This window comes from Rhinatrema bivittatum, chromosome 5 (genome assembly GCF_901001135.1).
Source record: "Rhinatrema bivittatum chromosome 5, aRhiBiv1.1, whole genome shotgun sequence".
NCBI classification, from domain to species: Eukaryota; Metazoa; Chordata; class Amphibia; order Gymnophiona; family Rhinatrematidae; genus Rhinatrema; species Rhinatrema bivittatum.
Genome location: NC_042619.1, coordinates 125,312,804 through 125,327,915, shown reverse-complemented (window position 1 = coordinate 125,327,915; position 15,112 = coordinate 125,312,804). Strand labels below are relative to the sequence as shown.

The window sequence follows — 15,112 nt, the reverse complement described above, 5'->3', positions numbered from 1 at the left end:
TTTTTTGTTTCAGTGGTTAGGCGTAGAGTCTCAGGTAGAGCGTTAGAAAGTATAGGGCCTGCAATAGAGAACATACGGTCTCTTATCTTTGTTAGGCGAGGATTCTGCAATCAGGGCACAGCTAGTAGTCCCTTATTATGAGATCTTTGTGATCTACGTGGCACGTATGGTTGTAGCACCGCCCCAGCCGGGCCAGTGTTGTCAGAATGGAGGGTGGAATGTATTAATGTTAAGACTTTGTAATGGATTCGGGATTGTATCGGTAGCCAGTGCAGAGCTATCAGTGATTGTGAGATGTGAACAAATTTCCTGGATCCTGTTAAAGACTCTAGCTGCAGTATTCTGTAATAGTTGTAATTACATGTGTATGTAATAACGTGTTCAGCGCAGGAAAAAACGCACACACAAACCCGCAGCAGGTTTTGCACATTTGTATGCAAATGGCATGTAAAGGAGGCAATTCTCCATTCACAGGCTATGCAGGGAGCCACGCTAACAAGAACAACAGTTAGTGTGGGTTTTTTTTTATAGGGCCTGGGTAAGGGGAGGAATTAAGTGTAAGCCCCTGTGTGGAGGCACACAGGGCTTGCTGATAGAGATAGATCCTACCGATTTGGCAGCTTTCAGTCCCAGTCCTGGCAATATTGTGGGGCTCTGGGCAGCGTCTGTGCTAATCTGTAGCCCTCGAAGATCGCCGGTCCATCATTCCCAGCGGGGCGGATTCGTGCTGAGCAGCCTCAAGCACCCGGCAAGGAAAAGGTTACATGGACACAACCACACTAATGCCAGCACTGGCGTAAGAGGGCCAAAAAGGTAGGAGTTGTAACAATTTATTTTCAAATAGTAGTAACTTGAAATAGTTAGAAATGTGTAACATTTTTCCCCATTAGTGCCTATTTAGTGCCTTTTTTCCCCCATGGCTTTTATGCAGGTACAGTATTGGCACATGTATTAGGTATTTCGCAGGGTTTTTTTGTGCATCTCTCATCTGCATGCCCTTAGTTCATACCACTGAGGCGCCTGCTTTTGCCACATGCGCTAAAAATATACATGCAGAAAAACAGCGTCGATTTCAGCATGGGTCTTATTACATCAGCCCCATTGTATCTTCTTTACACTTGCCCTAACTCATGATACACAAGGATTAGACTGAGTACATTAAACTGCACACAAACACAGCATAATACCTTTCAGCAAATCTGCAGGTTTTCAACAACTTTTTAATAAGAATGAGCTGCTCTTGGAGTTCCTAGGGAAAAAAACAAAACAAAATGGCAAAAATTCCATTAAAGGGTGAATAAAAACCTAAAGATATGGAGACGTGGATATTTTTTAAACAGAGGAATTGCTGTATGATCATGATGGAACACAGGTGCAGAGCTGAAGAAGTTTAGATAAAACAGATTTCTCCTTCAAAAGGTTAAAAATTAACAGGGGCCACTCCATGAAAACTAGTAGCAGATTTAAAACAAATTCAATAAAGTATTTTTTCAGTCAGTGAACAATTAAGCTGTGGAACTTGTTGCTGGAGAATGTGGTCAAGGCTAGTAGTATAACAAGACAGTTTAAAACAAAAAAAAAGGTTTGGACAAGTTTTTGGAGAGCAGGTCCTTAATCCAGGTAGACTTGGGGATCGCCATCTCTTACTTCTGGGAATGAGCTCCCCTTTAGGATCTCCCAGGTACTTCCGAGCAACCCAGATTGGTCACTGCCTGAGGCAAGATGCTGGACCCCATGGACCATTGACCTGATCCAACATAGCTTGTCTTACGTACTTAATACCACTTACCTTTAACCCCTAAACTTCTAAAGTACAAGGTTTGTTCCAAGCACGGTAAAGTGCGTGTTAGTGCACTAACTTGTCATGTGGTAAAAGTGCCTTAATTCAAAAGGTTTAAAATTCCCTTAAACATTAATTGTAAAATTAGAAAGAGAACACAGCTAGCAATCCACTCAACTCTCACATTTACAATCCCCTCTACTCACCCTGACCCGATCCAAGTCTCTAACTTTCGTGTAGAGGGCTTTGTTGATGCAAGAAACATTAAAGACGGGGTCCTGCCATATGCTGTCCAGGAGCTGCTTGGAGAAGTTGCAGACGTAATACCTGCTGAAGTCCCACTTCATTATTATGCGAGCTGGGATGGCGGACTCCGCGTAGCTGTGGCAACAGTCACAGAAATACTTCCCAAGGTAATCGCAATATCGCAGTCTTCTGGTATACTCTGCACAAGATTAAACACATGTACGCAACATGAAATGCACACACCCCTCCAGGCTGCAAACATCAACAAAACATTAGCAGTCCTAGTCTCATACGAAAAGGACAAAATGTGCTGCCTATCATTTTTCTACAAAAGGGTTGTTGCCCATCAGCAGGGATTAGGCTGATAACTTTCACCAATCACCCGTCTGGATACAAATCTTATGCTGCACAATGCTTTCCTGGGTTTAGCCACTCCTACTAACCATTTCAAATTCATGCACGTGCTGCGCAGTATTTGCAATTCCACACTCGTGTTTGGATAGGGCAAAAAATAAAATTAAAAAAAAAAGTTTAGACTTTGGGGCCGGATGTTGCAAGCATTTTTTCCATACTTCTCTGTACCTTGGTCTGCTAATACTGAAGATTCCCCCCCTCCCCCCCTATGCCAGAGCTTCCTAAACCTGTCTTGCTGACCCCCACACTCAGCCGGGTTTTCAAGATAGCCACAACAAATATGCATATGTGGTTAGTGCAGTTAGTATAGCTGTGTTTAAAAAAGGATTGGATAAGTTCTTGGAGGAGAAGTCCATTACCTGCTATTAAGTTGACTTAGATAATAACCACCGCTATTACTAGCAACAGTAACATGGAATAGACTTAGTTTTTGGGTACTTGCCAGGTTCTTGTAGCCTGGATTAGCCACTGTTGGAAACAGGATGCTGGGCTTGATGGACCCTTGGTCTGACCCAGTATGGCATGTTCTCATCAGAAGAGGCTGCAACATATGCAAACCCTATGCATACTTACTGTGGCTATCCTGAAAACCCGACTGCCTGGTGACCTCACAGCATGGATTTGGAACCCAGTGCCCTATGTCTTAACGTAGGGCTGATAGTGGGTGCAGTCCCAGTTCAGTTTCCCTCTCTATCACTTACTGTCAAAGCAAAATCACGTTCCCTAAGCCACAACAGGAAGTATCTTGCACATCTCTACGTACACTGCCGACACTACAGAAATGCAATCCGCAGCACACACAAAGCCATCACCAGTACTTACTGGACTCTACCTTGGTACCACAGCCAGCACACAGAAAGCTCTGTGCAGCTACGACTGTATCCCTCCTGGATAAACATGAAAGAAGGTCACAGTGTTACTCTCCACAAACACAAGTACACAGTTTTTGGGGTTTTTTTCAGAGCCGAAGGACAGAGGGAAGTAGGGAAGTGGGAGTTGGAGAGCCGGGGGGGGGAATATAGTTCATGAAATACAGCAGTATTTTCCCCCCTGGCACAACACAATCTTAAGGTTTTATTTTGTAGTATATGCAGCTGCAGAACAAGAAGTAAAATTTGCTCTTGAATTAAGTATTTTAAAAAAATCATTGTTATTAATTTGCAAGCAAGACATTAAAATAATCCCTGCTATAGTTGCTCTTTACTAAAATCCTCCAGATATAGTAAAGACCACAAGATTAAAAAAAAAAAAAAAAAAGGCACATCCTGATCAGTTCAGAGGAATAAATGAGCAACTGATAAAAGAGAGACAATGCTTCCCTTGCAACAACTTTACAGAGAGCAGGAAATAAGCAAGCAAAAGAAAAAGAAAACTGTTGACAAGGGCAGAAAGGAAGAGACTGAACACGTGGAACTTACTTGAGTGAAGGATGAATGTTAAATATAATCTGAAACCTGGGAGGGGCCCAGTCAGAATCTCCCCTCATTCTGGATTTGATTTTGATCTCCTCTGCCAGATTCACGCTAGACTCAAACTCCTTCGGAATGTCTTCCTTACTGATGTACTATGGAAAATACAAATTTAAAACGAGTTCACGGCCTCTGAGATTTAATCTGAACTTTTCTACAGGAAAAAAAAGTGTTTGCTTCGCATGGAAGCCATGACAAGATGCTCATCCTGCTTGTGGGCATAAGCATTTTTTTTTTTTTAAATCACAAATACTAGACTATTTTGAAGAAATGGTTTCAGCTTTTTGCCTTGTACCTAGACTATTCTCTGCAACTCTATGCCACATTTGTAACCCTATAATCTCATTCCCAATCGCTCCACTTAAGGCAACTGTCCAAGAAACATCTCTTCATCTACCTCCGATACTGCCTCACCTACTCACCGCACATCCTTTGCTAACCTTGCCCCATTCTCCTTCGAAAATGCTTCCGCCATATAGAAATCCAACTATAATGTCCACTACTAAACACGACTCTCCATCATCCTCAAAACACAAAAAAAATCTGTTAAGATTAACATTACTAAAATGTTCTTCATAGAACAGGCTACCATTTTTGGAACCACAGATCTCAATACATACAAACAAGTGTTTAAGTGCAAGTAGGCACTAGAAAGAAAAATCATTGGTGAGATTTAATTATTTTGTGTTTTCAAGACTGCCAAAAAAAAAAAAAAAAATTTCCTGCCATTATGACCTTCTCTCAAGATCCGTGCATTCACAGGTATCGTTTCCTGACTTCAACTTTCCCTCAAAGCCCTGCAATACATTGTTTTTATCTTTGGCTCTTCTCTCCCCAGTTATTGAGCTCTCCAATTGCCAGGCATGTTTCTCCATTTGCCAGGCATGTTTCCTCTCCTCAAATTCCCAATGCTCCTCATCAAGCCATTTCAAATCTGGTTTCAGTACACACCTTACACTGATAACTCCACTTTCACACCCTTTGCCTTTATGCCTAATACTCCTCCACTGTAATATTGATGACTTTTTTTTTCCTGCAGATATTTCACCTCTCCTCTCTAATTTCATTTGAGAATATTTCCGATGCTATTTTCCAATGGGCTTCTACTTTAGATTCTGTTCTCAAAAAGTTAGCTCCACAAGAGCACCTAGGATTAGAAAACTAAAACCTCAACTGAGGCTCACTCCTTCCATTAAAACTGCCCGTCAAAAATTAAGAAAGTATTGGGCTGATACAGTAAAGTCCGCGGGAGATGTGCGCACGATTCTCTATTCAAATGAGGCCCGGCGGTAAAAACAGGCGCTAGGGACACTAGCGCGTCCCTAACGCCTCCTTTTGGAACGGAGCGGCGGCTGTCAGCGGGTTTGACAGCCGACGCTCAATTTTGCCAGCATCTGTTCTTGAGCCCGCTGACAGCCACGGGCTCGGAAACCGGACGCTGGCAAAATTAAGCGTCCGGTTTTCAACCGGACAGCTGCGGGCTGACTTCCAAAAACATTTTTTTTTTCTACTTTTCGAAACTTTCGGGACCTCCGACTTAATATCGCCACTTTCCCGGCACCCTAAGAAATTAGCGCCTACCTTTGGGTAGGCGCTAATTTCTGAAAGCAAAATGTGTGGCTTGGCTGCACATTTTGTTTTCTGAATCGTGCGGGAATACTTAATAGGGTCATCAACATGCATTTGCATGTTGCAGGCGCTATTAGGGTCAGCGGGTTGGACGCGCGTTTTTGGCCCCTTACTGAATAAGGGGCAACTCTAGTGCATCAAAAACGCGCGTCCAATGGCGGGTTATACTGTATCGGCCCATATGAGCGTAAATGGCACAAACATCCCACTTCAAAATTTGCTGCCTCTTTCAGGTCTCTTAAAATCTTACCAATCTTTTAATTATTGAAGCTGAGACTACTATTCACTTCAGATTTGAGAGATGGGGTTATAACCCCAAGGCCCTGTTTGCTACTGCAAAAAAACTAACTAGCTCTAGTCCTACTAAATGTTTCCTAATCGAGTGTCTACGAAATATTTTCATCCGTTTCAATCTTAAGATTGAAAAACTCTTACAGGCCAGTGGAGCGCACTGTTAACCAGCATTTGGACGTGCGTTTGACGCGCTAGCTTTACCCCTTATATTCAGTAAGGGGCGCGTCGAAAACACGCGTCCAACACCCCCCCCCCCCCCCCGAGACTAATAGCGCTTGCAATATGCAAATGCATGTTGATGGCCTTATTAGTCATTCCCGCGCGATACAGTAAGTAAAATGTGCAGCCAAGCCGCACATTTTACTTTAAGAAATTAGCGCCTACCCAAAAGTAGGCGTTAATTTCTGCCGGCGCTGGGGAAATGCGCAGAAAAGCAGTAAATACTGCTTTTCTGTGCACCCTCCAACTTAATATCATGGCGATATTAAGTCGGAGGTCCCAAAAGTTAAAAATAAATAAATAAATAAAAAAAACTTTAAAATGGGCCTGCGGCTTGAAAACTGAGCGCTCAATTTTGCTGGCGTCCGGTTTCCGAACCCGTGGCTGTCAGCGGGTTTGAGAACAGACCCTCTTTTTACAGCGGGCTCTAATTTAAATAAATTAAGTTACTGAATCGCGCACAGGAGAGCGGGCGCTCGCCCGCTCTCCTGCGATTTTTACTGTATCAGCCTGTTAATGTCACTAACTCCTACTTGGTACACTAACCCCTCATCTTGTATTCTTTTTTTATGGGAGTCATTTGACACTTTCTTGGTAAGTGAAGTCAATGAGATCATAATCTAATTCTAATTACACTTTGTGCCCCTCCAGCAGCTGCTCCACAGCTCTTTTCAAAATCACCAGAGATGTTTTGTCTCCCACGTTTACTGAACTAGCCAATCTCTTTTAAAAGCGCAGTTCCTAATTCTTTAAAAAAAGCTGTTGTACGACCTCTCAAAAAAAAAAAAAAAAAAGTGTAATTTAGACAATGTTGATCCCAACAACTGTAGACCGATCTCTTTACCCTTTTTTTCCTAAGATAATGGAGGCTTCTGTTCTCAATCAGCTGACCAATCATTTAGAGAAAGTTGACCTACTTGATCCTCACCAACATGGTTTTTGATATGCCTTGAATATCAAAATTCTCTTACTTTCCCTCTCAGACACACCTTAAGACTAGGAATAGATAATGGCCAGAAATTTTTGCTCATCTTTTGATATCTCATCAGCTTTCGATACAATTGACCAAGATATCTTGGTATTTCAATTACAGGAATGCGGTATTACAGGTGGCATTTTGACTTTGTTTTGGTCTTACCTTGCTTATTGATTCCAATACTTCAAATACAAAAATGAAACAGTTTCTGGTTCTCCGATCAAAACTGGTGAACCACAAGGGTCTGCCCTTTCCTATGTTCTTTTAACATATATTTAGCTCCTATCAAGTGCTTTCCAAGTTATCTGATTGTTATAAAGTCTATGCAGACGATATACAATTTGTTTTGCGTGTCTGTTCCTCTTGGCAAGATACACTAGAGCACTTAAACATCTGCCTTTCCACCAAAGCTTGCCTTAACCACACAACCTCTCTCTCAATGTGTTGAAAACAGTTTCTGGCCTAACATAGTCCATATTCTTCCTTTGTCGAAGACACCATCTCCTTGCAAACCTCATGTTTTCAGTTTAAGAACCAAATTAAAAGTCTTGGTGTCTGTTTAGACAGTATATTATCTTTTCAATCTCAGATTAAACAGGTCATTAAACAAGGTTTTTTCAGACTGCATGTACTTGCTGGTCTAAAAATAAAACTCCTACATGCCACTGAATTTCGCACCATACTTCAAGCTTCCATTTTTACAATCATTGATTATAGTTTATATGTCGATTTGCTCTGTTCAGCACTTCGACCTTTGCAACTGCTTCTGAACTCTGCAGCCCGGTTAATTGCCAGTTTAATGCACTTTGACCATACCATTCTGGTACTGATGGACTTACACTGGCTCTCTATAAATGAAAAAGAGTTAAATATAAAATTGGCAAGACAATCTTCAAACTAATTAATGATCACTCCTGTTCTTGGTCCAATGCTATCTTAAAATTTTACCAACCCTCCAGAATTTTCAGTCTTCCCAGAGAGGCCGTCCAGACATTCCATTTCCTAAACTGGCTTGACTACACATTCCTCGAGTGTACTCCTTTTCTATTGCTGTTCCAATCCTCTGGAACTCTATTCCTATAGAACTCCAGCTTTGTTAGTCAGTTAAAACATTCAGAGGTCTGTTAAAGACTTTTCTTTTTTAAACTAGCTTACAAGTAATGTAAGCTGTTTTTATTTTTTTTTAATATGTACTATTTTATTTTACTGTAATGTTTTACATTTTGTTGTACTGTTTTTATTTTATGTATGTTTGATTGTAAATTTAGACCTATTTATAGTGTTAGGCGATTAGCAAATTTTAATAAATAAAATGCACACCCACAAAGCCAACTCTGCCAGTTATGTCACTAATGACCTACATGCAGTCTCACTTCAGGACAAGTTTTACTCTCCTAGCCTCTCGCATAGCTGTAGCTCAAAGGAAGTAACTAGGACACACAAAACAAAAAAAAAAAAAAAAATAAAGATGCTTCTGTTCCACTGGACTTTTACTGAAGCAAAACCACATCTGTCAGCAATGCCGCCACCAGTTCAAACATGGATTCTCTCCTCATCTCCTAGTGCCACACAAAATCTGACTAAAGCATTATATACAAATGTCACTAATAAAATGTATTATATATATATTTTTTTTTCACACATTACATAGACATGTTGCGATTGCATTGCACATACATTATTGCCAAGCTGGTGGCAGTTCTCCTTTTCAAGGAAAGATTGTGTAACGTTAGACAGGAATTAACATGGCTTAGCCACCAAGGGGTATGTCAGAGTTACAGTGAATGGCCTTTAATGGAAAAATCCCACACAAAATCCCCCACTCAAAAAAAAAAAAAAAAAAAGCCAATAATAACCCCGCCCCCAGAAACAACCCTTAACACACAGTACCAAAGGTTTGAAAGAAAGTACAACCTTCAAAACTGCTTTCCTTTCTCATTTCTAAAATACAATTTTAATTTTTAGCACATTTTTCTGCAAGTAAACAAGATTATGTATTTAGTTGTCCGTGCATCCATCTGTGTGATGCAGAGTTCACGGGCAGGGGGACCAGTGGGGAGGCACTTGAATCCTGCAGAGCCAAAGGTGAAAGGGATATTATTTAACGGTTTTTATATACCGACGTTCACTGGGAACATCACATCAGTTTACACTAAACATGAACTTATTATCCGTGGCAGAGTCCCATTCTGCCCCAAATGCAGCAGGAAACTGCCCTCCTCTCCTCCCCCCACTTCCCCATGCCCCAGCCAGCAAGAAAAGCAGCAGCAAAGTGAAGCGGGCCAGACACGCCACCGCCACTCTCCCCAGCACGATGCGACTTCACCCAGTGCTTAGCTGCAGCACAAACTCCAGTTCAGACAACACAAATTCCTGCTGCTGCAAACCAACTCTCTCCACCAAAGCTGGCCCTGCCCCCCCTCTCCAGCACCACACTACATGGCTGACTGACAGACTTCTCTCTCCTGATGCATTTTTCTGTCACCACAAACATCAGGTCTTCCCTTTAAGCACCCAGACCCAGCAGCATTGCAGGCAGAGGAAGGGAGGGAGGAAAAATGATGTTAAGGACAACAAGGAAGGCCAGTTTGGAGGGCAGGAGTGAACCTTAAAGCAAGTAGCTTGGGGGCAAGCAGGTTGAAAGAAAAGGGAGAGCAACTTAACTGGGGGAGGAGGGATGGGAGGGCATGACACTTTAAAAGTTGCCAAGCAATTCTAGACTTGTTATATATTTAGTTCTCTATTGCCTAACAGTACATCTGATCAGTAGGATGACTACTCTGGTGGTTAGAATATACTGTGATTCAGGGAAAGCCTGGGAAATGAGCTCACGACTCACGTCTTCCACAGATTCTCAAGGCCCCTGGTTTCCTGTAGCAGATTATGGGTAGATTCTGCAATCTGGATTAGCAAATTCTAGAGTTGACTTTAAGACTATGGCAGTTATAAGGCAAAATTTACAAAAACAATTTTACATGACTAAATATGCCCAAAAATGCCATTTAATTGAAAATCATGCACATTGTGATTAAATGATAAAAACTACTTGTATGTACATAGTCCCCTGTTACTCAAATATCACACTGGTCTAGAAAAAAAAAAAGTCAATCAAATCTTCTCTGAGCATATAAATTTAGATAATGCAGAGCACAGCTTCAGCCTATCAGATTCTGCCACATTTTCTTGTAAATATCTACAATTTGTTAAATTAAGTAGTATGAATTAAAACAGCAGCAGACATAAAAAAAACACCTCACTCAGCTTGAGCAACACACAACATACACTCTACAGAGAAATCACAGATTCAGCAAGTCATGTTAATATTAAAAATAGAAATGAATGGGCCGTCCTGGTGTTGCACTCAAGTGGAAGATCTCTGTCTCAATCCCAGAAGTCAGATCTTCCTCACTTTGGGTCGACTGGAGATGCTATGGGGAGGCCGTCATGGTCATCGTTAAGGGCAACACATGGTGACTGGATTTATAGATCATGATAGTGTGTTCCAGGAGGTGACACTAGCCTCAGGACCATTGCTGCAATGCCCGACTAGGAACAGTGGGAGGTTGAGTCTTAAAAACAGGAGGGAAAAAAAGTTGCCAAATGATCCAAGCCACCACAACCCCAGCTGGAAGAAAGGAGGAACTACCAGGCCTAAAAAAGTAGAAATTAACATTTAAAATACTGAACAGACTGCTGCGCTTTGTGCTGCAGTATGGGGCTCTCTACAGAGGTGGTGTGCACAATATTAAGTGCCTGAATCTGTGACACAGCGAGATGGCAATTGGACAGCTTCTTCTGCAGCATCGTGCAAAACTGCAGACAATGAGCTCTCCATGATCTCTGGCAAGACACCATATGTGTGTGCCCCTCTGGGATCCAGTGAACAAGATCTGTACCTTAACCTGGCTCCCCCATTTAAATTTTCTTCTGCTGTGTGCGTGCTAGTTTCAGTTGCCTTTCCAAAACACTGCAGAATCCATATAAAGCACCACTAACCATCTCAAGATAAGCAGGTTTACTTACTGTAAACTGCGTTTTCGTAGACAGCAGGATGAATTAGCCATGCTGTCTGGGGACATCCCTCCGGGGCGGCTAGGCAGAGCTTCTCGTCCTTTCCTGCACAGCTCCATTTTCTCCTCTGTCTATTCCAAAGTGTGTCTGCGAAGCGTGAAGTGGTGGACTGTCTGGGGAGGTGGGCGGGTCAGCATGGTTAATTCATCCTGATATCTACAAGAACACTGTTTACGGTAAGCAAACTTGCATTTTTCGGGCAGATAAGCAGGCTGAATTAGCATGCTGTCTGGGAGTCCCCAGCTGAAGGTTGAGAGTGCAGTATGAAGGGTCCCTGTGGGAACGTAGTGCAGTTCCCGAGGCTGAGTATGACGTGTTGCGCCCAACCTGGTCCAGAGTAGCGGAGAGTCTCACGTGGTCCCTGATTGGAGTATAGCTCTGCTCATCGCCGCATCCACGGCAGCTTGCTGGTCAAGACAGTAATGGGAAGTATGAAGCAAGGACCACTTAGCAGATTTACATATGTCCAGTATAGGAACCTCCTATAGGCGAGCTACTGACGCTGCCATCGTTCTCACCTGATGGGCCCTTGGCGAACTGGTCAGCGTCTCTGATCTTTTGTTGTAACAGAACTGAATGCACTGTGAAATCTAAGTCCAGAGAGTCCTCTTGGAGACCAGCAGAACCAGGGTATTCAGGTTGAAGAAAACAAATAGTTGCGAGGTTCTAGATTCAGAGTACGTTCTACATTTATAATAGGCCAAGGCTCGCTTGCAGTCCAGTGTGTGGAGCTGCCTCTCACCCTCGTTTTTGAGCAGCTTCGGAAAGAAAGTCCGCAAGGTAATGGCTTGATAATGTGGAAAGCCGAAACTACCTTGGGTAGGAATGAGGGTGTGTGTCTATAAAGTCAACTTGTCATGATGGAATTCAAGGTATGGTGAATAGTGAACCAGAGCCAGAAACTCACTAACTTCTTCTGAAGGTCAGGGCGACCAAAAACAGAACTTCCCAAGATAGATCACTCATATGACTGTTTTCCAGAGGTCTGAAGAGAAGCGTCAGCTGTTCCAGAACTAGGTTGAGGTCCCACGGTAAAGGTGGTCTGTGAACTGGTGGTCAGAGTTATAGAATGCCCTTCATGAACTGGGAGACTGGTGAGTGGTTGGACACCGGCAGGCCATTGTAGGGATAAGGGTAGGCTGCAATGGTACCTACATGGACCCTCTCCAAAGCTGTCACCAGTCCCACTTGATAAAAGGAAGAGAAATATTCTAAAAAAGAGTTCCGGTGAGCAGGAGAAGGGGTCTATACCCTTGCCATTGCACCAAGCTAAGTATCTAAGCCACTTGCCCTGACAGTTCCTGCTGGTAGAAGATTTCCTGGATGACACCAGGACCTCTAGAATCTCCGAAGGCAATTGTAGGTGACTTAATATGGTCCTTTCAACCTCCACACTGTGAGATACAGCAAGGAGTGCACAGGGTGAAGCAGGGTGCCATTGCCCTGCGTCAACAGATCCACACTGTTGCCGAGGAGAATAGGTGGTTTGATGGAGAGATGCACTAGATAGGCATACCACTGCTGTCTGGGCCAAGCCAGAGCTATCAGGATGAGGTCGGCAACATCCACGATACACTTCTGTATTGTTCAAGATGAGGGGATTGGGGGTAAGCATAAAGAGGCCATCCTGTCCATGATACGAGAAACGGGTCCTGAGCAAATTACTTCTTGCTGGGGATAGACTGAGCAGAATGTCCATACCTTCCCATTGCGTTCTGTAGCGAAAAAATCCATTTGTGGAAGGCCCCGAACTTGGAAGAGGTCCTCCGCCATGTCCTGGGAAAGCTCCCATTCGTGTGGATGAAAGATCCTGCTTAGTTTGTCTGCTTTGGCGTTTTCCATCCTGGACAGGTAGGTCACCTGAAGAACGATGGAGCACTCCTCTGCCCATTCCAGAATGTGCACCGCTTCCCTGCACAACATCCAGGAACCGTATCCTCCTTCCTTCTTTACGTAGGACACTGTAACCATATTGTCCATGTCCACCATGATGGTTCTTTCTCATAGGAACCCCTTGAACATATGTATGGCATTTCCAATTGCTCGGAGCTCTAAGTTTATCTGTTGGATTCTCTCCCAGCCAGACTAGAGTCCTTGTGTTCATACTTGGTCCAAATAGATGTCTGTGATGAAGATCAATTGATGAGTTGGGGGGGGGGGGGGCACGAAGCAATGCCCCAACTGAAAGAGCTGTGGGGCATAACCACCAGTCTAAGTCCGCTCTCATGCTTCTGGTCAGACTTACTCGCCAGGACAGCGGATGTGAGAGCTGTGTCCATTGTGCCTTCAGCCCCCATTGCAGGCACCATATGTGTAAACGGATACTCAGAACCATATAGATGGCTGCTGCCATGTGGCCCAGCAGGCCGAGGTGTGAGTAGAGACTCTCAGTTGAATGGCTATGGTGCGCAGCATGCGGGCCCTCTCTGCCCTGCGCGGTGCTTATATGGGCTCCAATGAACTGCAGGTTCTGCTTTGACTGAAGACTGGACTTCTCATAATTGATAACCCAGCCAAGCCCCTCCAGGCATTGGACTGTAGCTTGTAAACTGCTCTGAAGGGTTGCAGGTTGCGGTGCTACTATCAACCAGTCGTTGAGGTAAGGGACAACTGGATTCCCTGCTTCCTGAGGTGGGCCATCGCTATCGTTAAGCATTTGGTGAAGACTCAGGGCAGACGAAACCCCAAAAGGGAGCACCTTATACTGGAAGTGGCACTTGTTGACCTGAAAACACAGGTATTGCCAGGAGGAGTAGTGCATAGGGATGAGAGTACATGCATCCTTGAGGTCCAGATAACACATCCAATCGTTAGGTTGTAGAAAGGGAAGGATGGACTTGAAAGCTGTCATCTTGAACTTCTCAGCAAATTCCTGAAAAAGGAGAACTCATACGTCCAGGATTAGGTGGAGACCTCCCGATCTTTTGGGAATGAGGAAGCACTGGGAGAAGAATCCCCAGTTCACCTGACTGCTGGGAACCTGCTGGATAGAAAGCTGTTGAAATAGTTTGGCGACTTCCTCTTGCAGCCTGCGACTGTTCTGAGGTGGGCCGATGTGGCCTTACTCAGTGGGGAAGATTTGGTGTGTCCTTGAACTTCAAGGGATACCCCTCTCTGATAATATTGAGCACCCAGCTGTCGGAGGTGATAGCTTCCCAAGAGTGGTAGAAATGGGAAATTCTCCCTCCTAGTTGTAGTGGTAAGAGTGGCCCAGATAAATTGTCATCCACCCACTTCAGATGACATATTGCGACGATTGGACAGAACCTGCACTCTTTACCGTTTAACTGCACTGAAATATAGTCTTTCAAAATTTAATTTAGTCTGGGAACCTTACATCCTCTGGAGAAGATTGACCTTCATCTCTCAATCCTGAATTGATTGGCTAACAACTCATCCACTGATTCTACATAAGAACCAACTTCTATGATGTTTCAACAGACTGGTTACTACTTTTTCTATAGCATGATGGGGTTGGGGGGGGGGAGACACTGTATGTTTTCATTCTTTATTTGTAATATGTTTGCCTCTATGTATATTAATAATACTGTTTATATCTGTTAATGATCAACAGCAATAAAAATTGCAAATTAAAAAAAAAAAAAAAAAGAGTGGCCCAGATACCTCTAAAAATCCTGCTGGGTTTTCGTGGTGTTATTCAGGGGCAGGTGCTGCTGTCTAGTTTCATCCCCTGCCACGACTTTGCTGTTGTGATGGCTGTAGCTGGGTTTGCAGATAAGGTGGCAAAAGGTAAGATAAATATGGCCTGTACGGCCGTCTCTGGAAATGGGTCTCTGTATGATGGGTAATAATTCTTGCCCAAGGATTGCTCTGTGGGAGATGCCAGGGACAAGACCACTATGTACTGTTCCTTTAAATTTGGCCACAGTTTCCCACGGCTTGTCTCCAAAGAGGTTGTCTGGGAGATGGGGGAAGTCTGCCAATTTCTCATGGATGTCCTCCCAAATAGCGCTGGCCTGAAGCTACGCCATCCGCCGAGTGGCTATGGCTCTT

At 43.5% G+C, this 15,112-nt stretch overlaps 1 protein-coding gene across 2 annotated transcripts in view; it reads right to left on the bottom strand.

Moving 5' to 3' along the window:
- The window catches only part of RUBCNL (rubicon like autophagy enhancer), an 80,973-nt gene that overhangs the window by 12,572 nt on the left and 53,289 nt on the right, over positions 1-15,112 (bottom strand). For both annotated transcript variants that reach the window (XM_029602886.1, XM_029602885.1), the window contains exons 9-12: positions 3,859-4,004; positions 3,263-3,327; positions 1,987-2,225; positions 1,188-1,249 (exon numbers count right to left, since the gene is read on the bottom strand). In XM_029602886.1, the coding sequence (XP_029458746.1) occupies positions 1,188-1,249; positions 1,987-2,225; positions 3,263-3,327; positions 3,859-4,004 (512 nt within the window). The remainder of the gene's footprint in view (positions 1-1,187; positions 1,250-1,986; positions 2,226-3,262; positions 3,328-3,858; positions 4,005-15,112) is intronic.